This window comes from Coffea arabica, chromosome 1e (assembly GCF_036785885.1).
Source record: "Coffea arabica cultivar ET-39 chromosome 1e, Coffea Arabica ET-39 HiFi, whole genome shotgun sequence".
In the NCBI taxonomy this organism is placed as follows: Eukaryota; Viridiplantae; Streptophyta; class Magnoliopsida; order Gentianales; family Rubiaceae; genus Coffea; species Coffea arabica.
In genome coordinates, this window is record NC_092311.1 from 7,028,033 (window position 1) to 7,049,775 (window position 21,743).

General features: G+C 36.4%; 1 protein-coding gene across 1 annotated transcript; it reads right to left on the reverse strand.

The window, feature by feature from the left end:
• Nucleotides 1-245: 245 nt before the first annotated feature.
• LOC113706528 (callose synthase 3) lies at nt 246-21,362 on the reverse strand. The gene is made up of 43 exons (XM_072052916.1): nt 21,103-21,362; nt 20,099-20,459; nt 18,444-18,544; nt 17,364-17,488; nt 17,163-17,256; nt 16,923-17,033; nt 16,723-16,839; nt 16,465-16,557; nt 15,640-15,731; nt 15,189-15,315; nt 14,474-14,611; nt 14,317-14,393; nt 14,149-14,236; nt 12,868-12,987; nt 12,658-12,775; nt 11,543-11,877; nt 11,394-11,446; nt 11,251-11,311; nt 10,214-10,295; nt 10,081-10,130; nt 9,870-9,956; nt 9,120-9,257; nt 8,909-9,003; nt 8,665-8,749; nt 7,689-7,849; nt 7,471-7,594; nt 7,253-7,350; nt 7,042-7,171; nt 6,797-6,948; nt 6,043-6,152; nt 5,835-5,960; nt 5,537-5,605; nt 5,203-5,389; nt 4,973-5,126; nt 4,515-4,634; nt 4,321-4,439; nt 4,137-4,220; nt 3,166-3,278; nt 2,838-3,067; nt 1,887-2,684; nt 1,748-1,798; nt 1,212-1,397; nt 246-686 (listed from the first exon to the last, which is right to left on the reverse strand). Exons 2-43 carry the CDS (start codon nt 20,289-20,291, stop codon nt 438-440), a joined length of 5,841 nt encoding a protein of 1,946 aa, XP_071909017.1. The 5' UTR covers nt 20,292-20,459; nt 21,103-21,362; the 3' UTR covers nt 246-437.
• Between the last annotated feature and the right edge of the window lie 381 nt (nt 21,363-21,743).

Here is a 21,743-nt window from a genome sequence, read left to right on the forward strand (position 1 = left end):
TACCCTATCCAAGTTCCAAAAAATAACCTAATTGAAACACAGGTACTATAGGACATGTCCAATTCGACATCTGAGAAATTCCCACTCAGAGTTGCCTTCCAGGTAAGATAAATCCAAACAAATTTTAGAGCCTTGAGTTGTAACTACCATCATCATACTCGTAATGCCAATTGTAGATTTGACATATTCAGTGCTAACGCTCTTAAAAACAAGTTAATATAAGAGGAAAGGAAACATGGACGATGTTGAGAGGCAGAGATTCACGAGAGGGAACTGTATTGAGTCAATGGGATGATTCCAGGATCAGGACGTACATAAATTACTAATTACATACAACCTACAGACGAATCATTACTACCCCAAAAATACTGCCATATTGTTGAAGCAGCTTTACAAAATGACTGGGCCAAAAGACACCAGTTTCTCTAGTTCTTAGATTAGTCCTTATTCCTGGAAGAGCGATCCTTCCTGTGTCCACCAAGAATACGAGAAATCTGAAGACCTCTGCTGAATGCTTGGTTGAACAACATTCGGGTTTGGAATTCTGAAACAAATGGAAACCATGCCAGAAAAGCAACAGGAGTGAACAGAAGCAGACCCATTACAATCTCGTAACTGCGAGCAAGTGTCCTGACCGACCCCCAGAATCCTGCTCTGTGAACAAGAGGCTTGCAGGCTTGTGCAATCTAGCAAGAGGAAGGTGAGAAGAAAACATAAATTTAAGCGCTCACTCTCTCTATATACGTTCTAGCACAAAATATGATGACAAAAAGCATTATATGCAAAGCTCATAAAAGTTATATAATTTAGCTTTCGATAGTTACCACCTACCGATGACAGGCCAAGCCGGAACTTGCTTCATCAAGGACAAAATATATTTCATCTGATTATATCTTTTCCCCTCTTTACTTTTTAACCTTTCTTTTCATACCTTGGAGACACATTAGAACCATTCAGAAAAAAGAGACATTCAACTGCTTTATTTTTTCCCCTTTTCACTTTTAAACCTTTCTTCATTTTAGAGATACATTAGAATCATTCAGATAAGACCAGTACTATGCGAGGCTGGCACAGTTGTAAAACTATAACTGTGCTGACCAGGAGATCTCAAAAAGTTTACTTACAGGCAAACAATAAATAATACATTCTACCAAGAACAAAATAAAATAGAATAAAAGATATGGAGTGAAAGTGAGAAAAGTACAACTCACCAGAAGTAAACCCCACCCTGTAGGCATGAAGGCTAGAATGCAGACAACAATGTCTTGTACAGTCATATGGGGTAGTGCGACTAAGGTTACCAAAATAGAGATAAATGTCAGGAAGATCAATCCCTTGATGAGCCGGAACATGAGCTGAAAATTGGCACTAAACTTTCGACGTCCAACAGAAATTGTCTGTAGCAAACATGTAAACAAAAAAAAATATGTAAAATAACAAGTATATGATAATCTCAATGAGCATAAGAAATCTTAGGGAGGTATAGAGGAAATTTTCTACTAATACACCAGAACTGGATAGTGGCATCAATCAGCATGTACAAGGTTTCAACTACATAAACCAATAATGGACATGAACTTAATTTTCTATTTCTTTGGAACCAAACAACATATTGTCAACTCGCTTCACAACAGAACAATGTCACTTACTATTCAGCTACAGGAAAGCTAAGAAACTAAGTTGCAGTTAATCAAGGAACAAGCTTCACTTGGGCCATGAGATTAGCACAATATGGAAAACATCTCACCTTCATCACAAAAAGTACTAGCAAGATCACCAGCCAAGACATGCCATAAACCTGTGACCCAAGCGATAAATGTTGTCAACAACAAGCACGCCATCATCTGCAGAAGGCTAAGAGCACTATAGTTCAAGCTATGACATACCAGAAAACTCTTTGTATTCTTTGTCATGTTGAGGTGATAGACAAGCCCATACTGGTAGATGAAAAATCTTAACGACAGTAAGATCTCTGCTACGATACCACGTATGCCTGTATGACTTAGATGTTCTTGCTCTTCTTCCCACCATGATTCCCAACTTTTCTCGGGAAGCACACCAATACCTCCTCTGTTGCTAATCCATTTGTTCCAGTCGGTCCAATCATCAACTATCTTTTGCCACTCAAACCCAGAAGGATTGAAGAGGAATGGAGCAAAAAGCCAGGTTCCAACCATGAACCACATAGATACTGTAATTAAGATATACGCAACTGAACTTCTATAAGATTGACCAAAAATTTCATAAACAATAAGCAGTATCATGAGCTCAAGCCCCTTGACGAAATGGCTACGAGAATAAAACCGATAATTATCAGCAAACTTGGCATGAAAAACCACGAACCCTCGACCTGTTGGCCTGTATTTTGCACCACCATGAAGCAGCGTCCTCCCATAATAGTGAGTCTTAGTTCCAAGTGAAAAAGTGAAGAAAACTGGTGCCAGTTGCAACTGCATCAGTATAAATTCACTAAGTGCAGTACGGAAACCCCTTTCTAGCCCAATTTCCATCATCATAGGTAAGGCCATCAAGAAGCCTATCTGAACAAAAGATTGAGAAGCAAGAGCCACTTGAAGAGGTTTGTTGTCCCTAATTGCTGGTTGTTTACTAAGTCCTTCTTCAAGTCCGCTAAGAGCAAGATAAAGACGGCCATAAAGGAATACATACACTGTGAGCACAGTTATCTGCCAACAAAGAAATGAACAGTGTCAGAACATCAGGCATCCTCTGGAACTATAAAGTTGGAGAACAAGTAACTTCAAGAAATGAACAGTGTCAGAACATCAAGCATCCTCTTGAACTATAAAGTTAGAGAAAAAGTAACTTCAATTGTATACCAGCGTGCTCAAGTAGAAACCTATGGTCGTGAAGTAACAAGACAGCATTCTGAAAAAATCAAAACGGTGTCCAAGCCTGTATATATCTCGGCTCAATGTTTGCTCTCCATTACCATTGGCAATTTTTGCTTCAAAAAGAGAGATTTGATTAAGACCCACATCTCTTCCTTTCCCAACTTGTATGTACTCATGGTGTGTTACATTGCCTTCACGTAGAGTAGAATTAAACCCTGCAATTAATGTGAGGGTAACATAGTAAGAAGGGTCATAGAACAACAAATTTTAAACCCTGCAATTGATTGTGTGCCATTTAGGAGAGAAGGCATACCAGCAAATATGTCTTCACTCAAGTTAATAATTTTGGAGGCTTTACTAACTCCACCTCTAGTGAGGTGAAATAGTCTGTCAAAAACATCTGGATGACCATAATGGAATCGAACCCTAAATAAGCAATTAAGTATACGAGGAAGAAGTTAAAACACAGATGAAAGTTGTAAGCCACAATGATAAAAAGAGGATTGTGAGACACAACTGGATACAGGAAATCACCGAACTCTGTGTCAGATAGAGTCATTTCGTACAGAGCCAAATCATATGAATCTATTAAAGACAAGATAGAGAGATGTGCAGAATACAAAAAAACTGGAATACAGCAAACCTGCTTCCCTTGGAGTGATGGACCTAGTTTTATGCATTCAAATTGAGAACTGATTGTAAAGAATTTACCAACATATGCAATCACATATTAATTTCGAATATCAAACCTTTTTCTTTCGTGAATTTCTTTTTCTTTTTTTTTTTCTGTTTTTAAATATCTGTCTAAAGCTACAGTATGAATCCAAATTTTGAACTTTGCTAGTGTTAATAAACCACACACTGCACAGTTGTTAATTAAATTACTCATCATCTTGATGAAGAAGCTTTGTCATGACTCTCGAGTTCATACTAAATTTCAACTTGGATTCAAGTAGAAAACAGGACTAAAACTAAAAGCCACGAAAAAAATTGTGCCACCTTGACTACAAGAATATAGTGACTATGTTATATCTTTATGATTTGTAGGCAGCAGAGATATGAACAGCATACAAAATGTTTTCTCCCTCCAGAAAACATAGCTTAAGGAAGAATTTGGAAATGACTTTGTGGTACTAAACAAAAAGCACGCCTTCATAAGGGAAACTAAAAAAAAGGCTCACAACATTGTCAATGCAGCAAAATTCCTAGGTAACACTACCAAGAAATGATTTACACCTTTTATGAAAGCGTGTGCAGAGAGAGAGAGAGAGAGAGAGAGATTACTTCAGAGGGTTGGCCAACAATCTTTGACCTATTGTCACAAAACTAGTCTCCTGGTTTGACATAAACCATGCAAGAGAAGAAACACTGCAGCAGATGACAAGAGAATGATTATAGGCATATTCATAACAGTAACACTTGTAGGATCATCCAATTCTATTAACTTAATGAAGTATAATTTAGCTACCTTCCAGTAAATATATGTTCCCTCAACCCAAGAATTGAAGGGTACCGAACTCCATCATGCCTTTTAAGGAATTCTTGAAGCAGGTTCCTCATTTTCAATGCTTCTTCCATGTAGTTATCCTGTGGATAATGCTTTATGTCAGGCAACAGAAAATTGAGTAGAAACTTCAGCAAGTCCACACCACAAAACTATACCTGATTCATGTCTATTGTTTGTAAACCTTCTCCACGAGTAAAGATAATCGCATGATTCTGATTTTCTGGCTTCCCCTCACCCAAGATGGCAGGTCCTGGAAGTTTGATCCGGTATATTATCTGCAAGTGAAGATGCACTATTAATCTGATATAGTGATTTAAGTCACTTTACAAGAGAACTGTAAAGGAAGAAATAGATAATAAAACCATGATTGTGTTGTAGAGATGAACCATCTTTATTGCAACATCATTTTGGATCAGAAAAAAAGAAGTATGCCCATCAGCAGTTCTAACATGATTTATTAGATTAGAAATGGTTACATCAAATTCAAAACATAAATTTTGTCTGTGCATCGCTCTAAAGAAATCCTTTTCACAACCATAATAAAGGTTTTTGAAGATCATTTGAATTATCGGTTTTACATTGACACAGAGACATTTATGATGTTGTCCATTACCTGGTCCAAGTTTTGCCCTGGCTCTTTAGAATTTGATTTTGGCATAGCAGCCTTCACGAGAGTGGAGTAACACACTTTTTGATTGACTTTCTTGGTCCCGTCTTTGCTTGGTTCTTCAACTTCATCAATATAAGCTACCCGAAGAGATGGGTACCTGTTAAAAGGAAGATTCAATGCAGGTTGTAGGTTGTAACCTCAATATTTAAGCAGAAAAGCACTGTGACACTGACGTTGTCATAAGTCTTAAAATATCTTGCGCTCGAGGATCGCCAGATCGTTTGTGAATCCCATACAGCTGGCAGGACACAACATAGGTGAACTTCATGTCAGCAACTGCTTGACACTGTGTCCATAGTGACCGCTCCCCCTTCATCTGATCCTCATTTAACTCAATAGCCTTATATCCCTCCATCAAATCTGTGAGTTAGCAGTAGTTTAGAACATGCCCTTCAATCTTGATTATGGATACCAGAAAAGGAGCACGTAAAAAAAGGGGGGGAGGGGACAGTACAAATTTTGAAGAATTACAACCATTTTAAGAGTTTCGATCAGGAGATCAAATACCATCATCCTTGGCCATATCAAGGAAGGCTTGAAGCTCTAGAGCTTTCCGGTAGTACATCATGCCTCGTACTGGAGAATAATGACGAATTAGTAGAAACAATTTCAGATATTTATTTCCTACAAAAAGCAACAGGGTCCTACAAGCAAAGAGAGAAAATACTCGCAGAATCCCCAGAACTATGAGAAGCAATCTTGAGCTAACATTAGCTCTGAATCCGGACTTGAAACTAATAAAGCAAAAACCAAGGCTTGGAACAGACCAAAAAAAATAAAAGAAAGAAAAAGCCACATCTCATACCAGTTCTGGTCAACGTTTGGCCTCTGTATGAAGCCCAGAGACGCAAATGTTCCTCCGATTCATCCGATCCTCTAAGTTCTTCTTCATTGTTGCATTTCACTCGCTCAAGGAAATTGGTCCATTCATCTGTATGTTATTTGACAAAGTTAATACGAACGCAAAACACATGCATGAAGGAGTACAGAGTATCAGACTATTTACAACAAACCTGGAAAAATCTTTTGCAAGTAAAAAAGGATTGAAACCCCATCTTCATTTGGCACTTCTAGATCATGCAATGAGAATAGCACCTCCTCCGTATAGTATGGAGTTAAAACACTAAAAATAAGGTTGTCAGCAGGGCAAACAAGGGAAAACAAATCTCAAACACGCAGACATGGAAAAACACCAATGAATTACAGTAATAGGCTCATCAGGTCAAGTTTTACAAGTGTTAAATACAGCAACAAGATGATTTCTCCAAAGAAAGATTTTTTCTTAGGGCTAAATTCCTCAAACAACCCCTTGGGATCTTGCGTTGTTAATACATTGAGGTTAGATAAATGATAAAGTTCATTCAGTGTCCCACTTGATATTTCTTATAATCAAACTTTAAAAAGTCAGGTGAATTTTACATGGAAGTTACTTCACTTGATATTTCTTATAATCAAACTTTAAAAAGTCAGGTGAATTTTACATGGAAGTTACTTTTTGAAGGATTTGGCAGATATACATATAGTAGTTCATAGACACCTTGTTTGGCTGGTATATGTCGTTAAATATCCAGGAATAGGTAACGTAAGTCTATATGGTTAGAAAGAGACGTAATTCATTTGGGTATTACAGTTCAGTTTTGATGCTTTACTTGACAACAAATGCTTGGACAACTCTACTGAGCAGTACCAGTAAACACAGGATATACAATGGAAAATATCGAACTTGAATTACATTAAAAAAAAAAAATTAGACCCAGGTAAACTTACGAGAAAGAAAGCATATTGCGGACTTTAGGTGCTGTAGGCATGTCCATAAATAATGAATTGGAGAAAAATGATATACGCCTTCGAGCTTCTAAATTGGACGGCACATCCATCGCTGACTCCTTAACCGTAAGTAACAAATATAACCTCTTGATCTGTTAAAAGGGAAAATATGCAAGCAAGTCACCACATATAAGCATGACATATAATCTCCCTTTTCAATTTCTATCATTCAATGTAATACACACCTTCTCTTTCCAAGCCTCTGATTCAGGAATGGGAAACTTGATGGCTCCAGCAGATGCAAATAACTGATACTGTTGATCAAGAGGGACCATACCTTCATGCCCTGATCCCCCATGGATGGATTCTACCAAGCTGTTCAAGTGATGATGTCAAATCTTGAATAGCACATCAAGCAGTAGCAACAGTGAAGCTACAAAGTTAAAAGTGCCTGACCTGGATAATTGATCCTCCATAATGTCTCGCGTCACAACCTCTAGCATATCCTGGAAAAGAATCACAACCTGGTCCCTATCCTCCTGTTTATTCTCAAGCTGCATACAGGAAATTGATTTAGTTCAGACCCTATCATCTTCCAATTTTTACTTTGACAGTAAAAGAAGTATTCAATGATTTGCCAACAAGATGCCATATTTAAACTTCTCGATACCCACCAAGAAATTGATAAGCTTGACAAAGAGGTCGTATAGGCTTGGAAGAGCACTCAGATTATAGTCCTTGATCAGATTACCGCCTTCTATATGGTTGTCAACTTCCGAAAAGATAAATTCAATAACCCTGTATAGAAAGTTGAGTGAAGGAAAAACATTAGAAGACTTAGACAGGAAAAAGCAGAAATTCCTTTTTATTGATAATAAATAGTGTCACTTACTCCTTTTCTCGATCACCTTGAACGAGAGACATAATGATGTTCCTGAATGACTTATAGCACTCACTAACAGCACAAGACATATATCTGTCAGCCTCAATCCTTTTTTTCAGCTCGCGATCATTGCCATAGCTGTCTTTAGCCATATCAACTGCTATCGGAATCTGATCATTCCAGTCAAAAAGTTAACAATAAGGCATCTAGAGACTCCTTGAATCAAATAAAAAAGAAGTAATTAAAATGAAAAACTCGTAGGCATGAATAGGATCACACAAGACCTGACCCAACAAAGTCCAATTTTGTACTTGGAAATGCAACCGTCCCTGTTAGCCTAGTACTGCAGGAATACTAATTTCTTCCACTTTAAAACAAAAGGTACGAACATATTTACTCCTAATCAGGCAATGTCCAACATGGTCCATCAGCTGAATCATGGTCAGAGTATTATGACAACATTCAGAGAAGCCTAAACCATCTTCTGCTTTCCTTCTGATAATCAGGTCCCCAAGAAAGATATCTCTAATCTAAGTCAACAGAATGAAATGCTGCAAGTAATGGGAAGGCAACGGAAGGCCGCAAGTAATGGGAAGACAAATGGAAGGCCACAAGCAATGGAAAGACAAATGGCATCTTGAAAATAATCGAGCAAATCTTGGTTGTGTAGGACCATCAGTTCATACCATATCTCAATAACGTGCCGACTTTATATTTTCTGCAGTTTTGGGATGTGGAATTCGCTACAGTTTGAGATATGGTCAATTATCAATTAGGTTAAACTTGACAACATATAGTAACACATTATGCAACGCAGTACAAGACTGGTTTAGTAGTAGAAGCTCATGATTAAAATAATAATTGAGCAAACTAGAACTCAGCCTCCCTCAATCATGTCTACAAGCATGAAGACTATTTTCTTTCTCGACTAAAAAGCTACGAATGAGATGGTGTCCAATTAAATGGCAAAAGTTAAAACCAAAACCTTGCTAGCAAGCAAAAATGGGGGCCACTGAATGACATCTAATTCACGGTTAGCCCAATATGGAACGAGCAGAAGGTCCATTTCCCTGAAATTAAAGAAAGAGCCACAACTATTAGCAAGAATATGGGGCCCCAAAGGAGCTTACAATATGTAAAGAATTCTCTTTATCCTTGTGTCTGTCTTAATTGATGTTTCTCTTCTTTAAATTCCAACCCCTTAAAACTTCGTAAATATCTAAATGTACCTATTGCTAATAAGATCTTCCTCCCTGAAGCTAGTGATTATTTTATTCCATAACTGAGCAAATCTTGCAGCTTCTTTCTCTCGACTGGGTGGTATCTGAAACATGACATTCATGCATGCGAAGTTTCAAGTTATGCGAAGCTCAAACGGCAAATAATCCATAAATTCAAGATACTTATTACACTGCCTAAGAAAATAAGCAAATTGTGAACCTCAGCAAAGTTGCGGGACAAGGTGGCCTTTAGTCCTTTCTTTTTTGTTGGCTCATTCTTTTCTTCTGGTATTAAACAGGCATTAAATGCACCAGGAAGTGACTGAAACCGGGATCTCAGCATTCCTAAAGTCCTAATCTGCAAGCAAGAGAATGCATTAGAGCCGCAAGCATATTATAGCAACAAAAATATGAAATTGTTTTCTTGAGATTTCTGAACTTTGGGAAGCACTTTCTTTCTACTCTTCTACTAAAGTTGTATACTTCCATTATTTGCCAAAGGCTGAGTCAAAGCTAACACGACCAGGGGAACTCCAGGTTGCAACTAAAAACTAGTTTTACCAACTATTTCATCAATGAATAGCACTTGAATCTTGAAATAAAGTCCAAAAAAATAACCCTACTCAAATAAACTACAAGTTCTCAAACTAAAAAAAATCAGACTAGTAGTATCTGTAAGCCTAATATGCACATACAGCAGAAGAGAAGCAGCCTCATACACAACAGCGCCCCCAAAAAAAAAAAAAGGGCAGTGACACTAAAATCAGAAAGTAAGGAAAGCATCTCTAACCCACACCTAAGTACAGAATTTTTTTATTTTTTAATTCTGAGGTACGCTTATCCTATGCAAGCTTCAATAGCTTATTTTCAGACTAAAATCATTCATATATCTAATTCAAAAACAAAACTTGAAGCATCAGCAGATAAACCTTTAACAGCTGAAATTTAACAGAGACCACTATCCACTGACCTCTCCAAGACGGCGAAATGCACCATAAATGCCTCCAAACAATGTTGAGAAAATGGCATACCAAATTTGTGTATCCATGAAATACACCTAGAAAAGACAAAATAGGACAGAACACAGAAGAAAGCCAGCATGTCATTGCGAAAGGCCAAAATTATGGGACCTCCTCCCCAGCCTAAGAGATGATTGAGAATCAAGAGAAGGATATTGTTACCAGAATAATTGGAGCCCAAAGTGCAATGACAACACCAATGTTGCTCCTTGCTGCAGAAAGCAAAAATTCAATCACATAGAAAGGGATCATAAATGTAGAGCAGCGAGGCACAAGTGAGAGTTTAAAGGTTTACCCCGGGGAAAAAATTCATGCCATTGGTAAGTATTTATGTGAACACTCATGATTGCTTGTGTTGGACCCACCAGTGGCTTTATCTGCAGGCAAAGCTTAAACCTATCAAACAGTTTTTTTTTTTCTTTTTGAAAGAGAACAAATTGTAACTTGGATATTCCAATAATTCTTTATGTACCACATAGCAGATACTTTTCAAATAGTACGTGAATAAGATAAAATAACAGAAATATTTCCACAAGCCACTAAATCTAACTAATGTCAATCCATTCAAACAGATTGATTAAATAAACACCATTAGACAGTAAAAGTTCAATTTCAGATTCTTTTGATACTTCTAGACAATAAGAAGAATTGTTAGACCTACCAAAATATCATAATCTGAAGAATACAAAGAAGTACAATGTACAAATCTGTAAAGAACTTTACAGTTTTTCCTTGATCTCCTATGGGAAAATGAAAATCAAATGATAGACAATATCTAATCCGTTAAAAGGGACAAATGATTTTCATCAATTCTGAAAAGACTTTGAAACAATAATCAGATGCCATTGAACTTCCTCGGAAGAAAAGGATAGGAAGGATGAGAAATCAGAAAGGAATTTAGTTAACAGATTTGCGTGTCTCCTACTTTATGATCTATGATTTCCAATGTCAACCCATTGTTCATTTTTGTACATTTACATAAGAAGATGCTTTATCTTATCAGGGACATTGCTATTTACATATTCTATTTTGGTCAGTCTTGTATGCTTCAGACTTAAAAATGAAATGAAACCATAAGTTGCCACTTATTACTCATGGCTACTAGTGAATAAATTTAGAGCAGGTTCTATGTTCTGTAGAATTCACAGCAAATCAAGTTTGTAGTTTGAGCTATTCTATAAAATAGATCTCCTCAAATGACAAGAAATATTTATCTCACCACCCCAGATGAATCAAAACCAGAACATGAGAAATTAGTTGCTATTAAATAAAACTACAAAAAAAAAATCTGAAATTGTTATCAAACCAATCTGGGAATGTAAAGGAAAGCACCTCAATGTAGTAACTGAAAGCCAACTTAGTTGCTATTAAAAGAACCCAGAACATGGTATACCTGAAATTGTTTGTTATTTTTGTAAGATATCAAATTAGTATAACACTAGAAATTCATACAATTCCATTATTTATAGTCTTACTTGAAGAGAGAGAATGCACTCTCATGCATTCCCCTACCAACATAAAGCCGAGGCTGCAAAAACACATGAATCCTCAGAGCCCATTATAATTATCATGTCCATAACTAATCAGGAAAGATAAAAATCCAGAGCAAAAACACCATCCATACCTGTGACCACCACATCATTAGCATCACAATTCTGTAATTTGATCTCTCAAGAAATCGTCGAACAAAGGGGAAAAGAAATAGCAAGGCAGCAAGCATATTTGGTGACAAGTAGACGACAACAGCTAAGATAAAGAGGGTAGGTGAATTTGAGTTGTTGCCAAACCAATTTTTAATGGTTTGGGCAAATCCAGGAGGATTATCCCATGTGTAAGCATAAGTAACTGGTAGAATAACCACCCATGCTGCAGCAGAGAAAACCTTCAGAATATAACGTAGTTTAACATAGAGTGACATGCTGTTCCTCGATTTCCAACTTAGAATCACATCAAGTACAGCTGCAGCAATGAAATATTTTATCCATAAAAAAACAAGTACAGAAGGGGGTAAAAGATCAAGTATTTGGCAATCAATAAAACTTTACATTCAGCAATAAGCATGTTTTTCCCTCTTTGTGAAGGAAATGTGAATAAATGCATGCCAAAGAGATTTTATGTCATAGTAAGAGTCAGGAAATCGAAAATGGTAAGAAATATTCTTAAATTAATTACCACATGTTCTTCTATGACAATGAAGTTCTGCAAACTTTTCATGGGAGTAAATTCAGCAAATCATATGCAATCTATGTAATTCCATCATCTTTAACCACATCCACAACATCACACCATATTCAACAAGATCAGTATCAACCGTTACGCCTAGCTATATTTGTGCTGTTGTCATCTGAAGCAATCTTTCTTTTGAAAAAGCAAATCACAAATATCAGAAGATTCTTTAAAAACTGTGGTATAACAATCTAATTGGAGCAAAAGAAACAAAGAAATTGTGATCCCTCAATAAATCACCAAAGGAAATGTAAAATTTGTCAATGTTTGTATTGGAGATTCTACTGGTGAACAAAAGACTAAAAGAACGACATTTATTTAGTTCTCAAGAATTTGTATGATATTGCAAAACAATGATAATAGAGAAACGAAGACTCAAATACTGTTTCACCAATCAGAACCTGGAAGTGACTAAAGGTTGCAAATTTTGGTAAAGTAAAATCAAGAAAATTAGAAGAGTAGGAGCTGGTACATGATACCACTCACATGGCAACATCAACTAGTTTAATGTACCTTGCCCAAGCTTCAGTATTGCAGCAGTTATAAAGACACTCAAAACTTTCTTAAAAACATGAGGATCAAAAATCAAGCTTGGTTGCCCCGAACCATTCCAAGCGACGATAATCATGGCCTTCACAAAGGATTTTATGGTCAGAAAGCAAAATTTTTAATATCAGCAACAGCCCAACAAAAAAAGTCTACACATGAAGAAGGCAAATATACCTGTAAGCACAGGATGAAGAAACTCCACATTCTGTCAAAGCTTCTAAAAATATGCCAGAATGATCGTATCTCAACGAAATTGACCTTCCCCACCCACCGGTCTCTGCTGGGCTTGTTATCCTGCATAACTTTCCTTCATTTCAGTTAAAAAGAACAAAGAAAACAGCCTCAACATGTCATTGGTGGCAAATAAATGTAATTAGAAGAACTACAAAATACTTCTTTAATTAGCTGATGATCATTGTTGAGAACCAGAGGACTAATAGATTTCAAAAGAGACATGATCATCAGCTAATTCATATTAGGTTTAGATACACGTGAAAAAAAAAGGACCACCACTAGGACAAGTATTACAATCAAGCATAAGCTTCCATTAGAAATGTGTTTACCCAGAAAGCACATAGAAAAGTATTGTTGACATATAAGCCTGATATGAGGAAAGAAAAAAAGCTACTAGACAGTGTCATCTCATTATAACACAACAACCCAAATCTGAATGCCAACAAAGAAAATGTTAATACACATACAGGTTCAGCATAGCTAGAAAAGATAGGATAGAGTCAAAAGAGTACGTGAGATAGTCTAGGCAGTGTCTTAACAGGATTTGAGAAAAAGAAAATGGGGCAGCTCTGAAAGTGACAACCAAAAGCACCATGTAGGAAAGAATGAAATGATAAATGCTGAGAATGAACTTACATCTAGAGAAAATCAAGACTAGTAAGACATAAAAAGCAACATGAAACTATCATAACTTATCTTCTTCATACTAAATGGATGGCATGGTCTTGAGCAGCACAGAAGGCAGAAACAAATCATTCAGACAACAAACCACCAGGTTACAGAAAAAAGACAGCAGTTGAGTTGACTTCATAGAGTTAATACAAGCAAAGATACTTAAGCTCATCTTCACGCATACATGCACACCAAATTCTGGATAATTGTTAGCTGCACTTGCACACTTGACTTAATGCAATGCAAGACATAGTTGTAGAGCAAATGTTTAACATGGACTGCATTCATCACTAACACCGCTTCAATGAAATAAGCATTTCATAAAGAAGCACACCAACACCATTATCATCTTACCAAAAAGCAGTTATATGTTGCAGGAACGCGGACAAAAGCCAATGATAATAGTCAAGTGTAATTGTATCCTTAGAATTTTAACATAGTGAACTCCCAACAACATTAAGTTAGTTTTTCCTATGCTCCAGATTCTACTTGGATTAGACAGAACTCAATTAGTACTTCAATTTGAAAATAAAATTGGCATAGGCATACCCCATTTTTCTCAAATCCATGCCTTTCTAAGCAAAAGAAATCAGCATCAGCACGCATTGGCCAACCCAACCGGAAACAATCTACCGACCTACAATGAGAGAAACTCACTTGTTACAACATACACACAATGATGAAATTTATGAATGCAGAAGAGGAATTGTCTAATACCAAAAGTATTCATTTAAATCATCATAATTCCTCCACTGAGAATGTTTTGACCTTTCTCTTTGGCTCCTTGCAGCCTCCTGAAGACGAAATCAACTTGATACAAAAAGCAAAGGAAAAACTGAAACAGAAAACTGAAAAAGATAAATTCATGAAATACCTGGGCTATCACTTTATAAATCGGAGTTACAACTTTTGTCAAGAAAGCCTCCTCCTCTCCTCCATAAGCAGGCTTCACATTTTCGCCTGTCATTGGACTGACATTACCAGCCAGCATACCATAGAGCTCAAAGGCCATCTAGCAAAGGGAAACCAGTAAAGATAGATACAATCAGGTCTAGAAAGTAACATAGTCAAAAAATAATAATAGCTGCAGTCACCAAATAATTGCACATGTATCATGTAAAATAGCTGCAGCATGGTGGAAAAGCATAAATTGGTTGCAGCAGTAGATGAAGTTCAAGTAACCATTTATATAAGATCTGATTGGTGGTAAGCATGTAGTTAATGTACAAATTAAACCAGCCCATTAGCAAATACAACATGTCTCAAAGGAAATAGCACGCACAGTTGAACTCAGAAAGGTAGCAAGCAATAAGAGAAAGTTTAAGTGGACTCACAGCTAAGGTATAGGTGATAACCATTTATTACCATATTGAAGTGTTTCTTAAATAAAACAAAACTTAAAGAAAATGCATAGAAAATTGAGTGAATAATCACATCAATAGTCTTAACAATGGTCAAAAAGTAAGCAATATATAATCCATAAGAGAAAGACAAGACATGAAGAAGTATACAAGAACACAGCATTAATTCAAGTTAATATGTCATCCTATCTCCAATGGTACCAAAGATGTAAGCATCCAAAAGCATACATGGTGATATATATAGCAAAGGCACTCTGGCATGAATCTTAAGTTTGCAGCTTCCCCCCAAATAAGAAGGTAAAGTCCCATGTATAATAATTTACGCTGTTGCACTTCCTGCTGTATAGTTGGCAACCTACAAAGTCAAAGCATGATCAAAGGAAATGAATAAGCTCAAAGAAACAACAGTTACGAGCCTAAGTTGTACACTGTAAACAGTGAAATATGACACCAAATTATAGGCAATATAGTTTGAAGTTGCTAATCCTCTACGTCACTTTATAAATGTGACATCTTTGAGATTGAAAATATTAATATAATAACAGTCAAGTCACGAGGCGTCAACAACCAAGCTTTGCCTCTTTACAATCTTTACTTTAATATCCATCTGCGGCCTTGATGATAATCAGGGATATCCAAAAAGATCCAACAACTCAAGATATCTCTTTAGGAGCCTTACCAAAGACTACTTTTTCGATCCAAATACTTGCACCATTTTTTGTAATTCTTGAATAACTTTTTCATCACCTCATTCAAAGCACGCTCATCCAACTGCAAATGAAACACCGATAAAGACAGGATTGTTATTAGTTACATACATGAGGAAAGAAGCACAATAGCTGCATTTTTCTGGGGGTCAAATGGCTACTTACTTACCGAGCTTCCACAGAAATCACAATTTCAATAATTACCACTACCATTTTTTAATGTCGCACCTTTTCTTGTCAAACAAACATGCAAAAGTGATTTTCAGCTTCCTTTAACTCACTTTTCAGCAGTTTGGTTTCCCACTTGGCATTTCTTATAACAGAACAAAGCCTAAAGGAGCTTTCTTATAATAGAACAAATGTGAAAGGAGCTTTCTTATAATCAAACAAAGACAAAAGGAGCTTTCTTATAATAGAACAAATGTGAAAGGAGCTTTCTTATAATCAAACAAAGACAAAAGGAGCTTTCTTATAGTTTTTTTTTTTTCTAATTGAGATTCTAGTGTGTTTTACTATAGGTTCACAAAGATCCTCTTAAAAAACAATAACTTTCGCATTCACAATGAAATACTAAAGCTTTTCCTTGTTTCTTCCCTTGGGTGTAGAGAAGGTGGAAATAAAGAGCTTTAAAATAATTAGACTACTTTAGACACCATACAGCATATTAAAAAGTAAGTTACACAAGTGCATTAGCCATGACACAACTAAAGAATTAGGCCGCTGCCTCTTAGAATACTTCCAAATAGAAAATAAGCTAAGTAAGCCATTTAGTGAGAGAATAGCTGAAACTGGCCAACCTTAGGTTGTTGATCTGGCTTCGGAAATTGTCGTATATGTACATTTGCAAGTAGCATAATCAGATGCTCCCTTTGATTGGCGACATTATCTTTCTGCAAATCAATTAACAGCCAAAAGAAATAACACATTATTGGCAGCCCCAAGGCACAGAGCAAGTAATTAAGTCCAGCCGTTCAAAAATTTCCATTTCACCACAAGTAAAATTGGGGAGTGCACTCAAAACATACAAAAATAAGTAGCTAAAAAAACTATTCCACCTGAAAGCCAAACATAGCTTGAAGCCAGTCAAGGATATCCTCATCTTTCTTCTTTTTGTAGTCCTTGGGCCATGGAAGACCCCTAGTATTCCTAAGTGCATAGACAGCAGCTTGGATCTGGAAAATGGCAAAGTTAAAATTGTGATCACAATGAACGAAAGAAAAATGATACAGAGAAAATTAGTAGTTAACAGGCAAACCTCTGGATATTTCATAATTGCCTGATTAGCACTGTCGGGATCAAGAGGAAGAATATTATAAGGGACATAAATTTCAGTCTTCTCTGCAACCTTATCATGCGCTTCCAAAATCTGTGGGGTAAATAATTATTATCACATCAGTCACAACTAAACAAAATTTTAATATCCTTAAAATAGGTAAGCATAAACAAACACAACACGTATTTCACATAACAAATGAAGAAAAGGAATCATGTTCACCTCACGATCCACTTCCACAGCTTGTGTCTGATTAACAGCTTTCAAAACCTCAAAGAGAACATTAGCTGTTTGGTATGCTTTTGTGAGCTGTGCGCTGAGAATTTTCAGAAGTTTGATTATTGTATACTTACAAATGCAAAAACAAAATGAAGGACCAAAGGAACCCACAATCTAGAAGAATTTAAAGGATAAATTGCTCACCGATCAGCCTTGTCTGCAGCATTCTGCAAAGCCTGGATATACTTTTTGTAGTAATGCTGATAAAAGCTCTGCATTTCTCTTGCATCACTTTTTTTCACTCTTCCCATTAAGGTTGGATCATTCTCCTGAAAGAATAAAAAGAGTAACCATGCAACAGTAAAGAATACGTGCAGAGAAAGGAATACAGGTCACCAGCTAAGTGAAGCTTGTAAACAATTTCCTAGCATATACAACTGTACTAGACAAGCAGTTGAGTACCCATTACTTGTAAATACACAAGTTAGTCGTTCAAGTCAGTCAGCTTAAATGTTTGCCATTTCATGAGAAAATGCATGTCAAGTGTGCAAGTATATGTGAAGGGGCTGCTATTTCCAGATGGAATCCTGCATGAACTAATTAACCAGTAAAGTAAGACAAAATACTGCATAGTTTCTAAGCAAAAACATGGGAACTAAATAATCTATATCATATCTGCAAAACAACCATGCATCTCCTATTGAAACTTCAGAACTGCAGAGAGAATAGAATAAAGCCTTTATTATTTTTGAAACAAATTAACTCTACACAGCTTTACTGGAAACAAAAGGCAAATCCATAAAACGGACCCAAGCTAAGCTTTATTCAGCATAAACAAATCATCTTACAAGTCCAACGACATCAGCAAACATGCGCAATCATAATCATACATACAGTCTAGTTACAGACCATAACCACTTTTAGAAAACATATACTGCACATCCAACTCCAAAAGCACATTGACATTAAAAGCTCAAGATACAAGAAAACAGCTTAGACATCCCTACTGCATAAGATTTTAGTGAATAAAGAATATGGATGAGCCTAAAAAATTTCATCTTGAGCAGAAAAGCAGCAGATAAACTGAAGATGCATCAACTAGGTAGTATGGAACATCCATATCATAACTAAGAAAACCAAACATGATGCATTTGTATCATTGAGAGTAATTCATGTAAAGCTGAAACAAAATTTAGGAAAAAAATATTGTCAGATTGCAATTACGCAGGCAAAAACTTCCCAATTGAAAATAAAACAACCAGAAGCTGGTTTATTGGTTCTTACTCTCTCAAGCCGTTGCAAAAGTGCAGTTTTAAATTGACGAACACCACGTCCACTTGAAGTGGGATCCAACCTGTGAGCTTTCTCAAAAGCATAAAACCGGCCTACATTTTGATTCACAACATATGAATATTGACATGTATAACAAGGAAGCACATTGTTGAAAAGAGTGAAAGGATTGGCAAACTAAGACAAAAGAAGTCATGGGGATACAGCTTACTGTTCCTTAACTTTTTTATACTTCAACTAGTTTAACAAATGTTGAGATCCTATCTGCAATTTGATGCCTGAACTCCTTTTAGTAAGTAAGAGGTGGTTGGGTTAACTTCTTTCCATGGTTTTAAAACTTCAGCAAACTCCAAGTTTTGTTGCTTAATTACAAGCATTAAATACTTTGTTTAAAATTGAACCCAGGGAACAAAACCTGTTGAACATTTTGTTTCAGATTTCACGTGAGAAGTTGGAATTACTTTTAGATCAAAGCTTTCAATTTGGTTCAGCATACAACAATATACTCAACCTGGAATAGATTATCTAAAGCTCATACATCCTCTGATCCTCAACTCATACTCAAGATGGCAGCAGATTATCCTTCAGTTAAGGCACCCCAATGATCAAGAGAGTTGGCTTAAATCCAGGTTGGCTTGGTTTCACCTTAAGCAGATATTTAACCACAAAGGGGTGAATAATCTCAAAAGTTCACAAGGAATTATTTCATGATGTCATACGGTTTGAAAGCTACCCGGCACATACACAAATTTCCAAAATCAAGTTACAGCCACACTTCGGAAACATGCTGTCTTCTAAACGATGAACTTTTGAAAACTAATCCACTTATTTTTGCTGTTTTCTATGTGCAATTGTTGTCTAACAACTTTCTAGGAGTCCTAACTTAAGCTGCAAAATTTCATCAAGTCCTTAACACAGTTACTTTTCTATGCATGGAACGAACTGATCTAGTCAACCTAGTATTCAATGTCAGTCTTGAAACTTTACCTTCACTGTATATGGTCTTGCACATAGCTATGTGACTTTTACTTTACCAAAGTTAGTCATTCAGAAGCTTCATTCATGCTTGAGGTGCACCTTCCACCTCCCAATACAAGTACAAACCTATCTTGTTACACCATCATTCTTCTCTTACCTCAGCACTATACTTCATTGGCACCACCCCACACCCCCGTTAACTCAAGCAATATGCCTTATAAGAAAAATATTTCACGTCCACCTAACACCGCTAAAAAACTAAAACCCAATTGGAACATAAATTGTAAACTAATATCTTCCTTCATCAGAAGAATCACTTAGGTTGATTGACCAATAAAGGAATCTAAAACACAATTACAGAACCATTCGCTACCATAAAAATGTCTCAAATTTGTTAACATAAAACTGAGCAACACGATTTCAATTCTCTCGAGTACCAACTTTTTGGCTTCTTTTTGCTAACTAAATAATCCAAATTACATACTAAATATTCGATAATGAGGCAGTCCAAGTATCAACTTATCGGCATTATCAAGAATTAAAGATCACATTTCCAGGAGCAAAAATAAAGCATGAAAAGGCAGTTTTTTAACTTTGCTTTCGAGCAGAAAAATGTGGTAAAAAAAAAAGGAAAAAAATTGTGAACTTGTATCAGTAGTTGAAAGGCGTACAAAGATAAGCCACGCGGGGGTTGCTAGGCTCGACTTCATTTGCAACACGAAGAATGGGAGCGATCTCCACCAACGATGACGGCACCACTTCACTATCAAATACAGTTTCTCCGAGATTCCCCACCGTTTGAGTCCGCGATAGCCGCCGTTGCAGTGGCGGCTGCTGCGTCGACGAGCCCCCTCTCGACGACATCGTTTAAGTCCTCCTTACTCACCCCTTACTACCACTACAACTCTACTAATTCCCCAGCAGCTTGAGCAAGCCTCAAAAAATATCAAAAATAAAAACAAAACAGCAAACGAAAAAAAAAAAAAAAAAAAGCTGCCTTAACTTCTCTCCTTTATAAATATCTAAGCAAACCTGCACAGAAAACCAGAACAACCAAAATTACAAATTGTCATGAGCTCATCCGCATTTCCCGAAAAAACAAAATGAAACTAAATAAACAGATCATATTTAAAAAAAAATGGAAAACAAAATTACAAGCTCATCAGCAATTACAAAAAAAGTAGAAAAAAATTAAAAACAGGGGGAGAAGAAGATATTAACTAGCATATACTCTGATGACTGATGTGACTTAGTTAAAATTACAAGCTCATCAAAAATTACAAAAAGTAGAAACCAAAAAAAAAAGACAGGAGAAGATATTACCAAGTACATACTTAGTTAAAATTCAAAATGTCTGAAATAAATGAGATCAGAACAGGAAAACCAGAACAACCAAAATCACAAATTGTTTTTAGCTCTTCCGCACTTACCAAAAATAAAATAAACAGAACATATTTTAAAAAAAAAAGGAAAACAAAATTACAAGATCATCAGCATTTACAAAAAAGTTAAAAAAAAAAAAAGAAACAGAGAGAGAAGATATTAACTAGTATACACTGCTGACTGATGTGATTTAGTTAAAATTCAAAATGCTGGAAGTAAAATGAGATCAGAACTGCAAAAATGACTTGCGATTGAGATGTCTGATTTGTTTTCCTACTTTTTTTTGTTTTACCTCTTTTCCTTCTCAGAAAAGATGCATTTGCAGTTGACAGGGAGACAGTAAGGGAGGAATGTTGGGAGTAGAAACCCTAGAGATGGGAGAATGTGGGAGAGAGGGAAAGTGGAGGAAAGGGGAAAGGTGGGGGAAATGGTACTCTGTGGGTTGTGGTGAGTGGGTAGGGGAGTGAGGGTGCTGCTACTTTAAGCTACTTAGGAGGAAAGCAAGCGAAATGAGGGAGCGAGAGAGAGAGAGGGGATGGAGCCAACGGCAACCAAAAAAAGGTGAAGTAAAAACTTTGGAGTTTTGTGTGCCTGTGTCGGGTTTGGGTAGGAGAGTGACCCTGAGATTTGTTGGTACTACGAATTTGCCATTCCATGAGAAAAAGGACGTAGCCTCTTGTTTCTAGACACTAGACACAAGTACCATTTTTCCAACTCTTGCTGGCGATTTTATTTTTTACGCATTTTTAATTAACTTTTCGTTTTATGTTTATAGAATGCGTCGTAGTGTTATGATAAAAAGGTTTTAAATGATTTTCAATTGAGACATAAGTTTCTATTGGTCCGTAGGAAGAGGGAAATAAGTTTCTATTGGTTGGTAGGAAAATAAGAAATATGGAAGCAATTAGTAATACAGCAATTTGGAGAGTTAAA

Coding starts and splice junctions, on each gene's coding strand:
- LOC113706528 (XM_072052916.1), bottom strand. CDS start 20,291: ATGTCGTCGAGAGGGGGCTCGTCGACGCAGCAGCCGCCACTGCAACGG. Junction 17,034..17,162: donor CTGTGGAAGTGGATCGTGAG/GTGAACATGATT, acceptor TTTACCCCACAG/ATTTTGGAAGCGCATGATAA. Junction 7,595..7,688: donor CAAGGTGATCGAGAAAAGGA/GTAAGTGACACT, acceptor CTTTCTATACAG/GGTTATTGAATTTATCTTTT.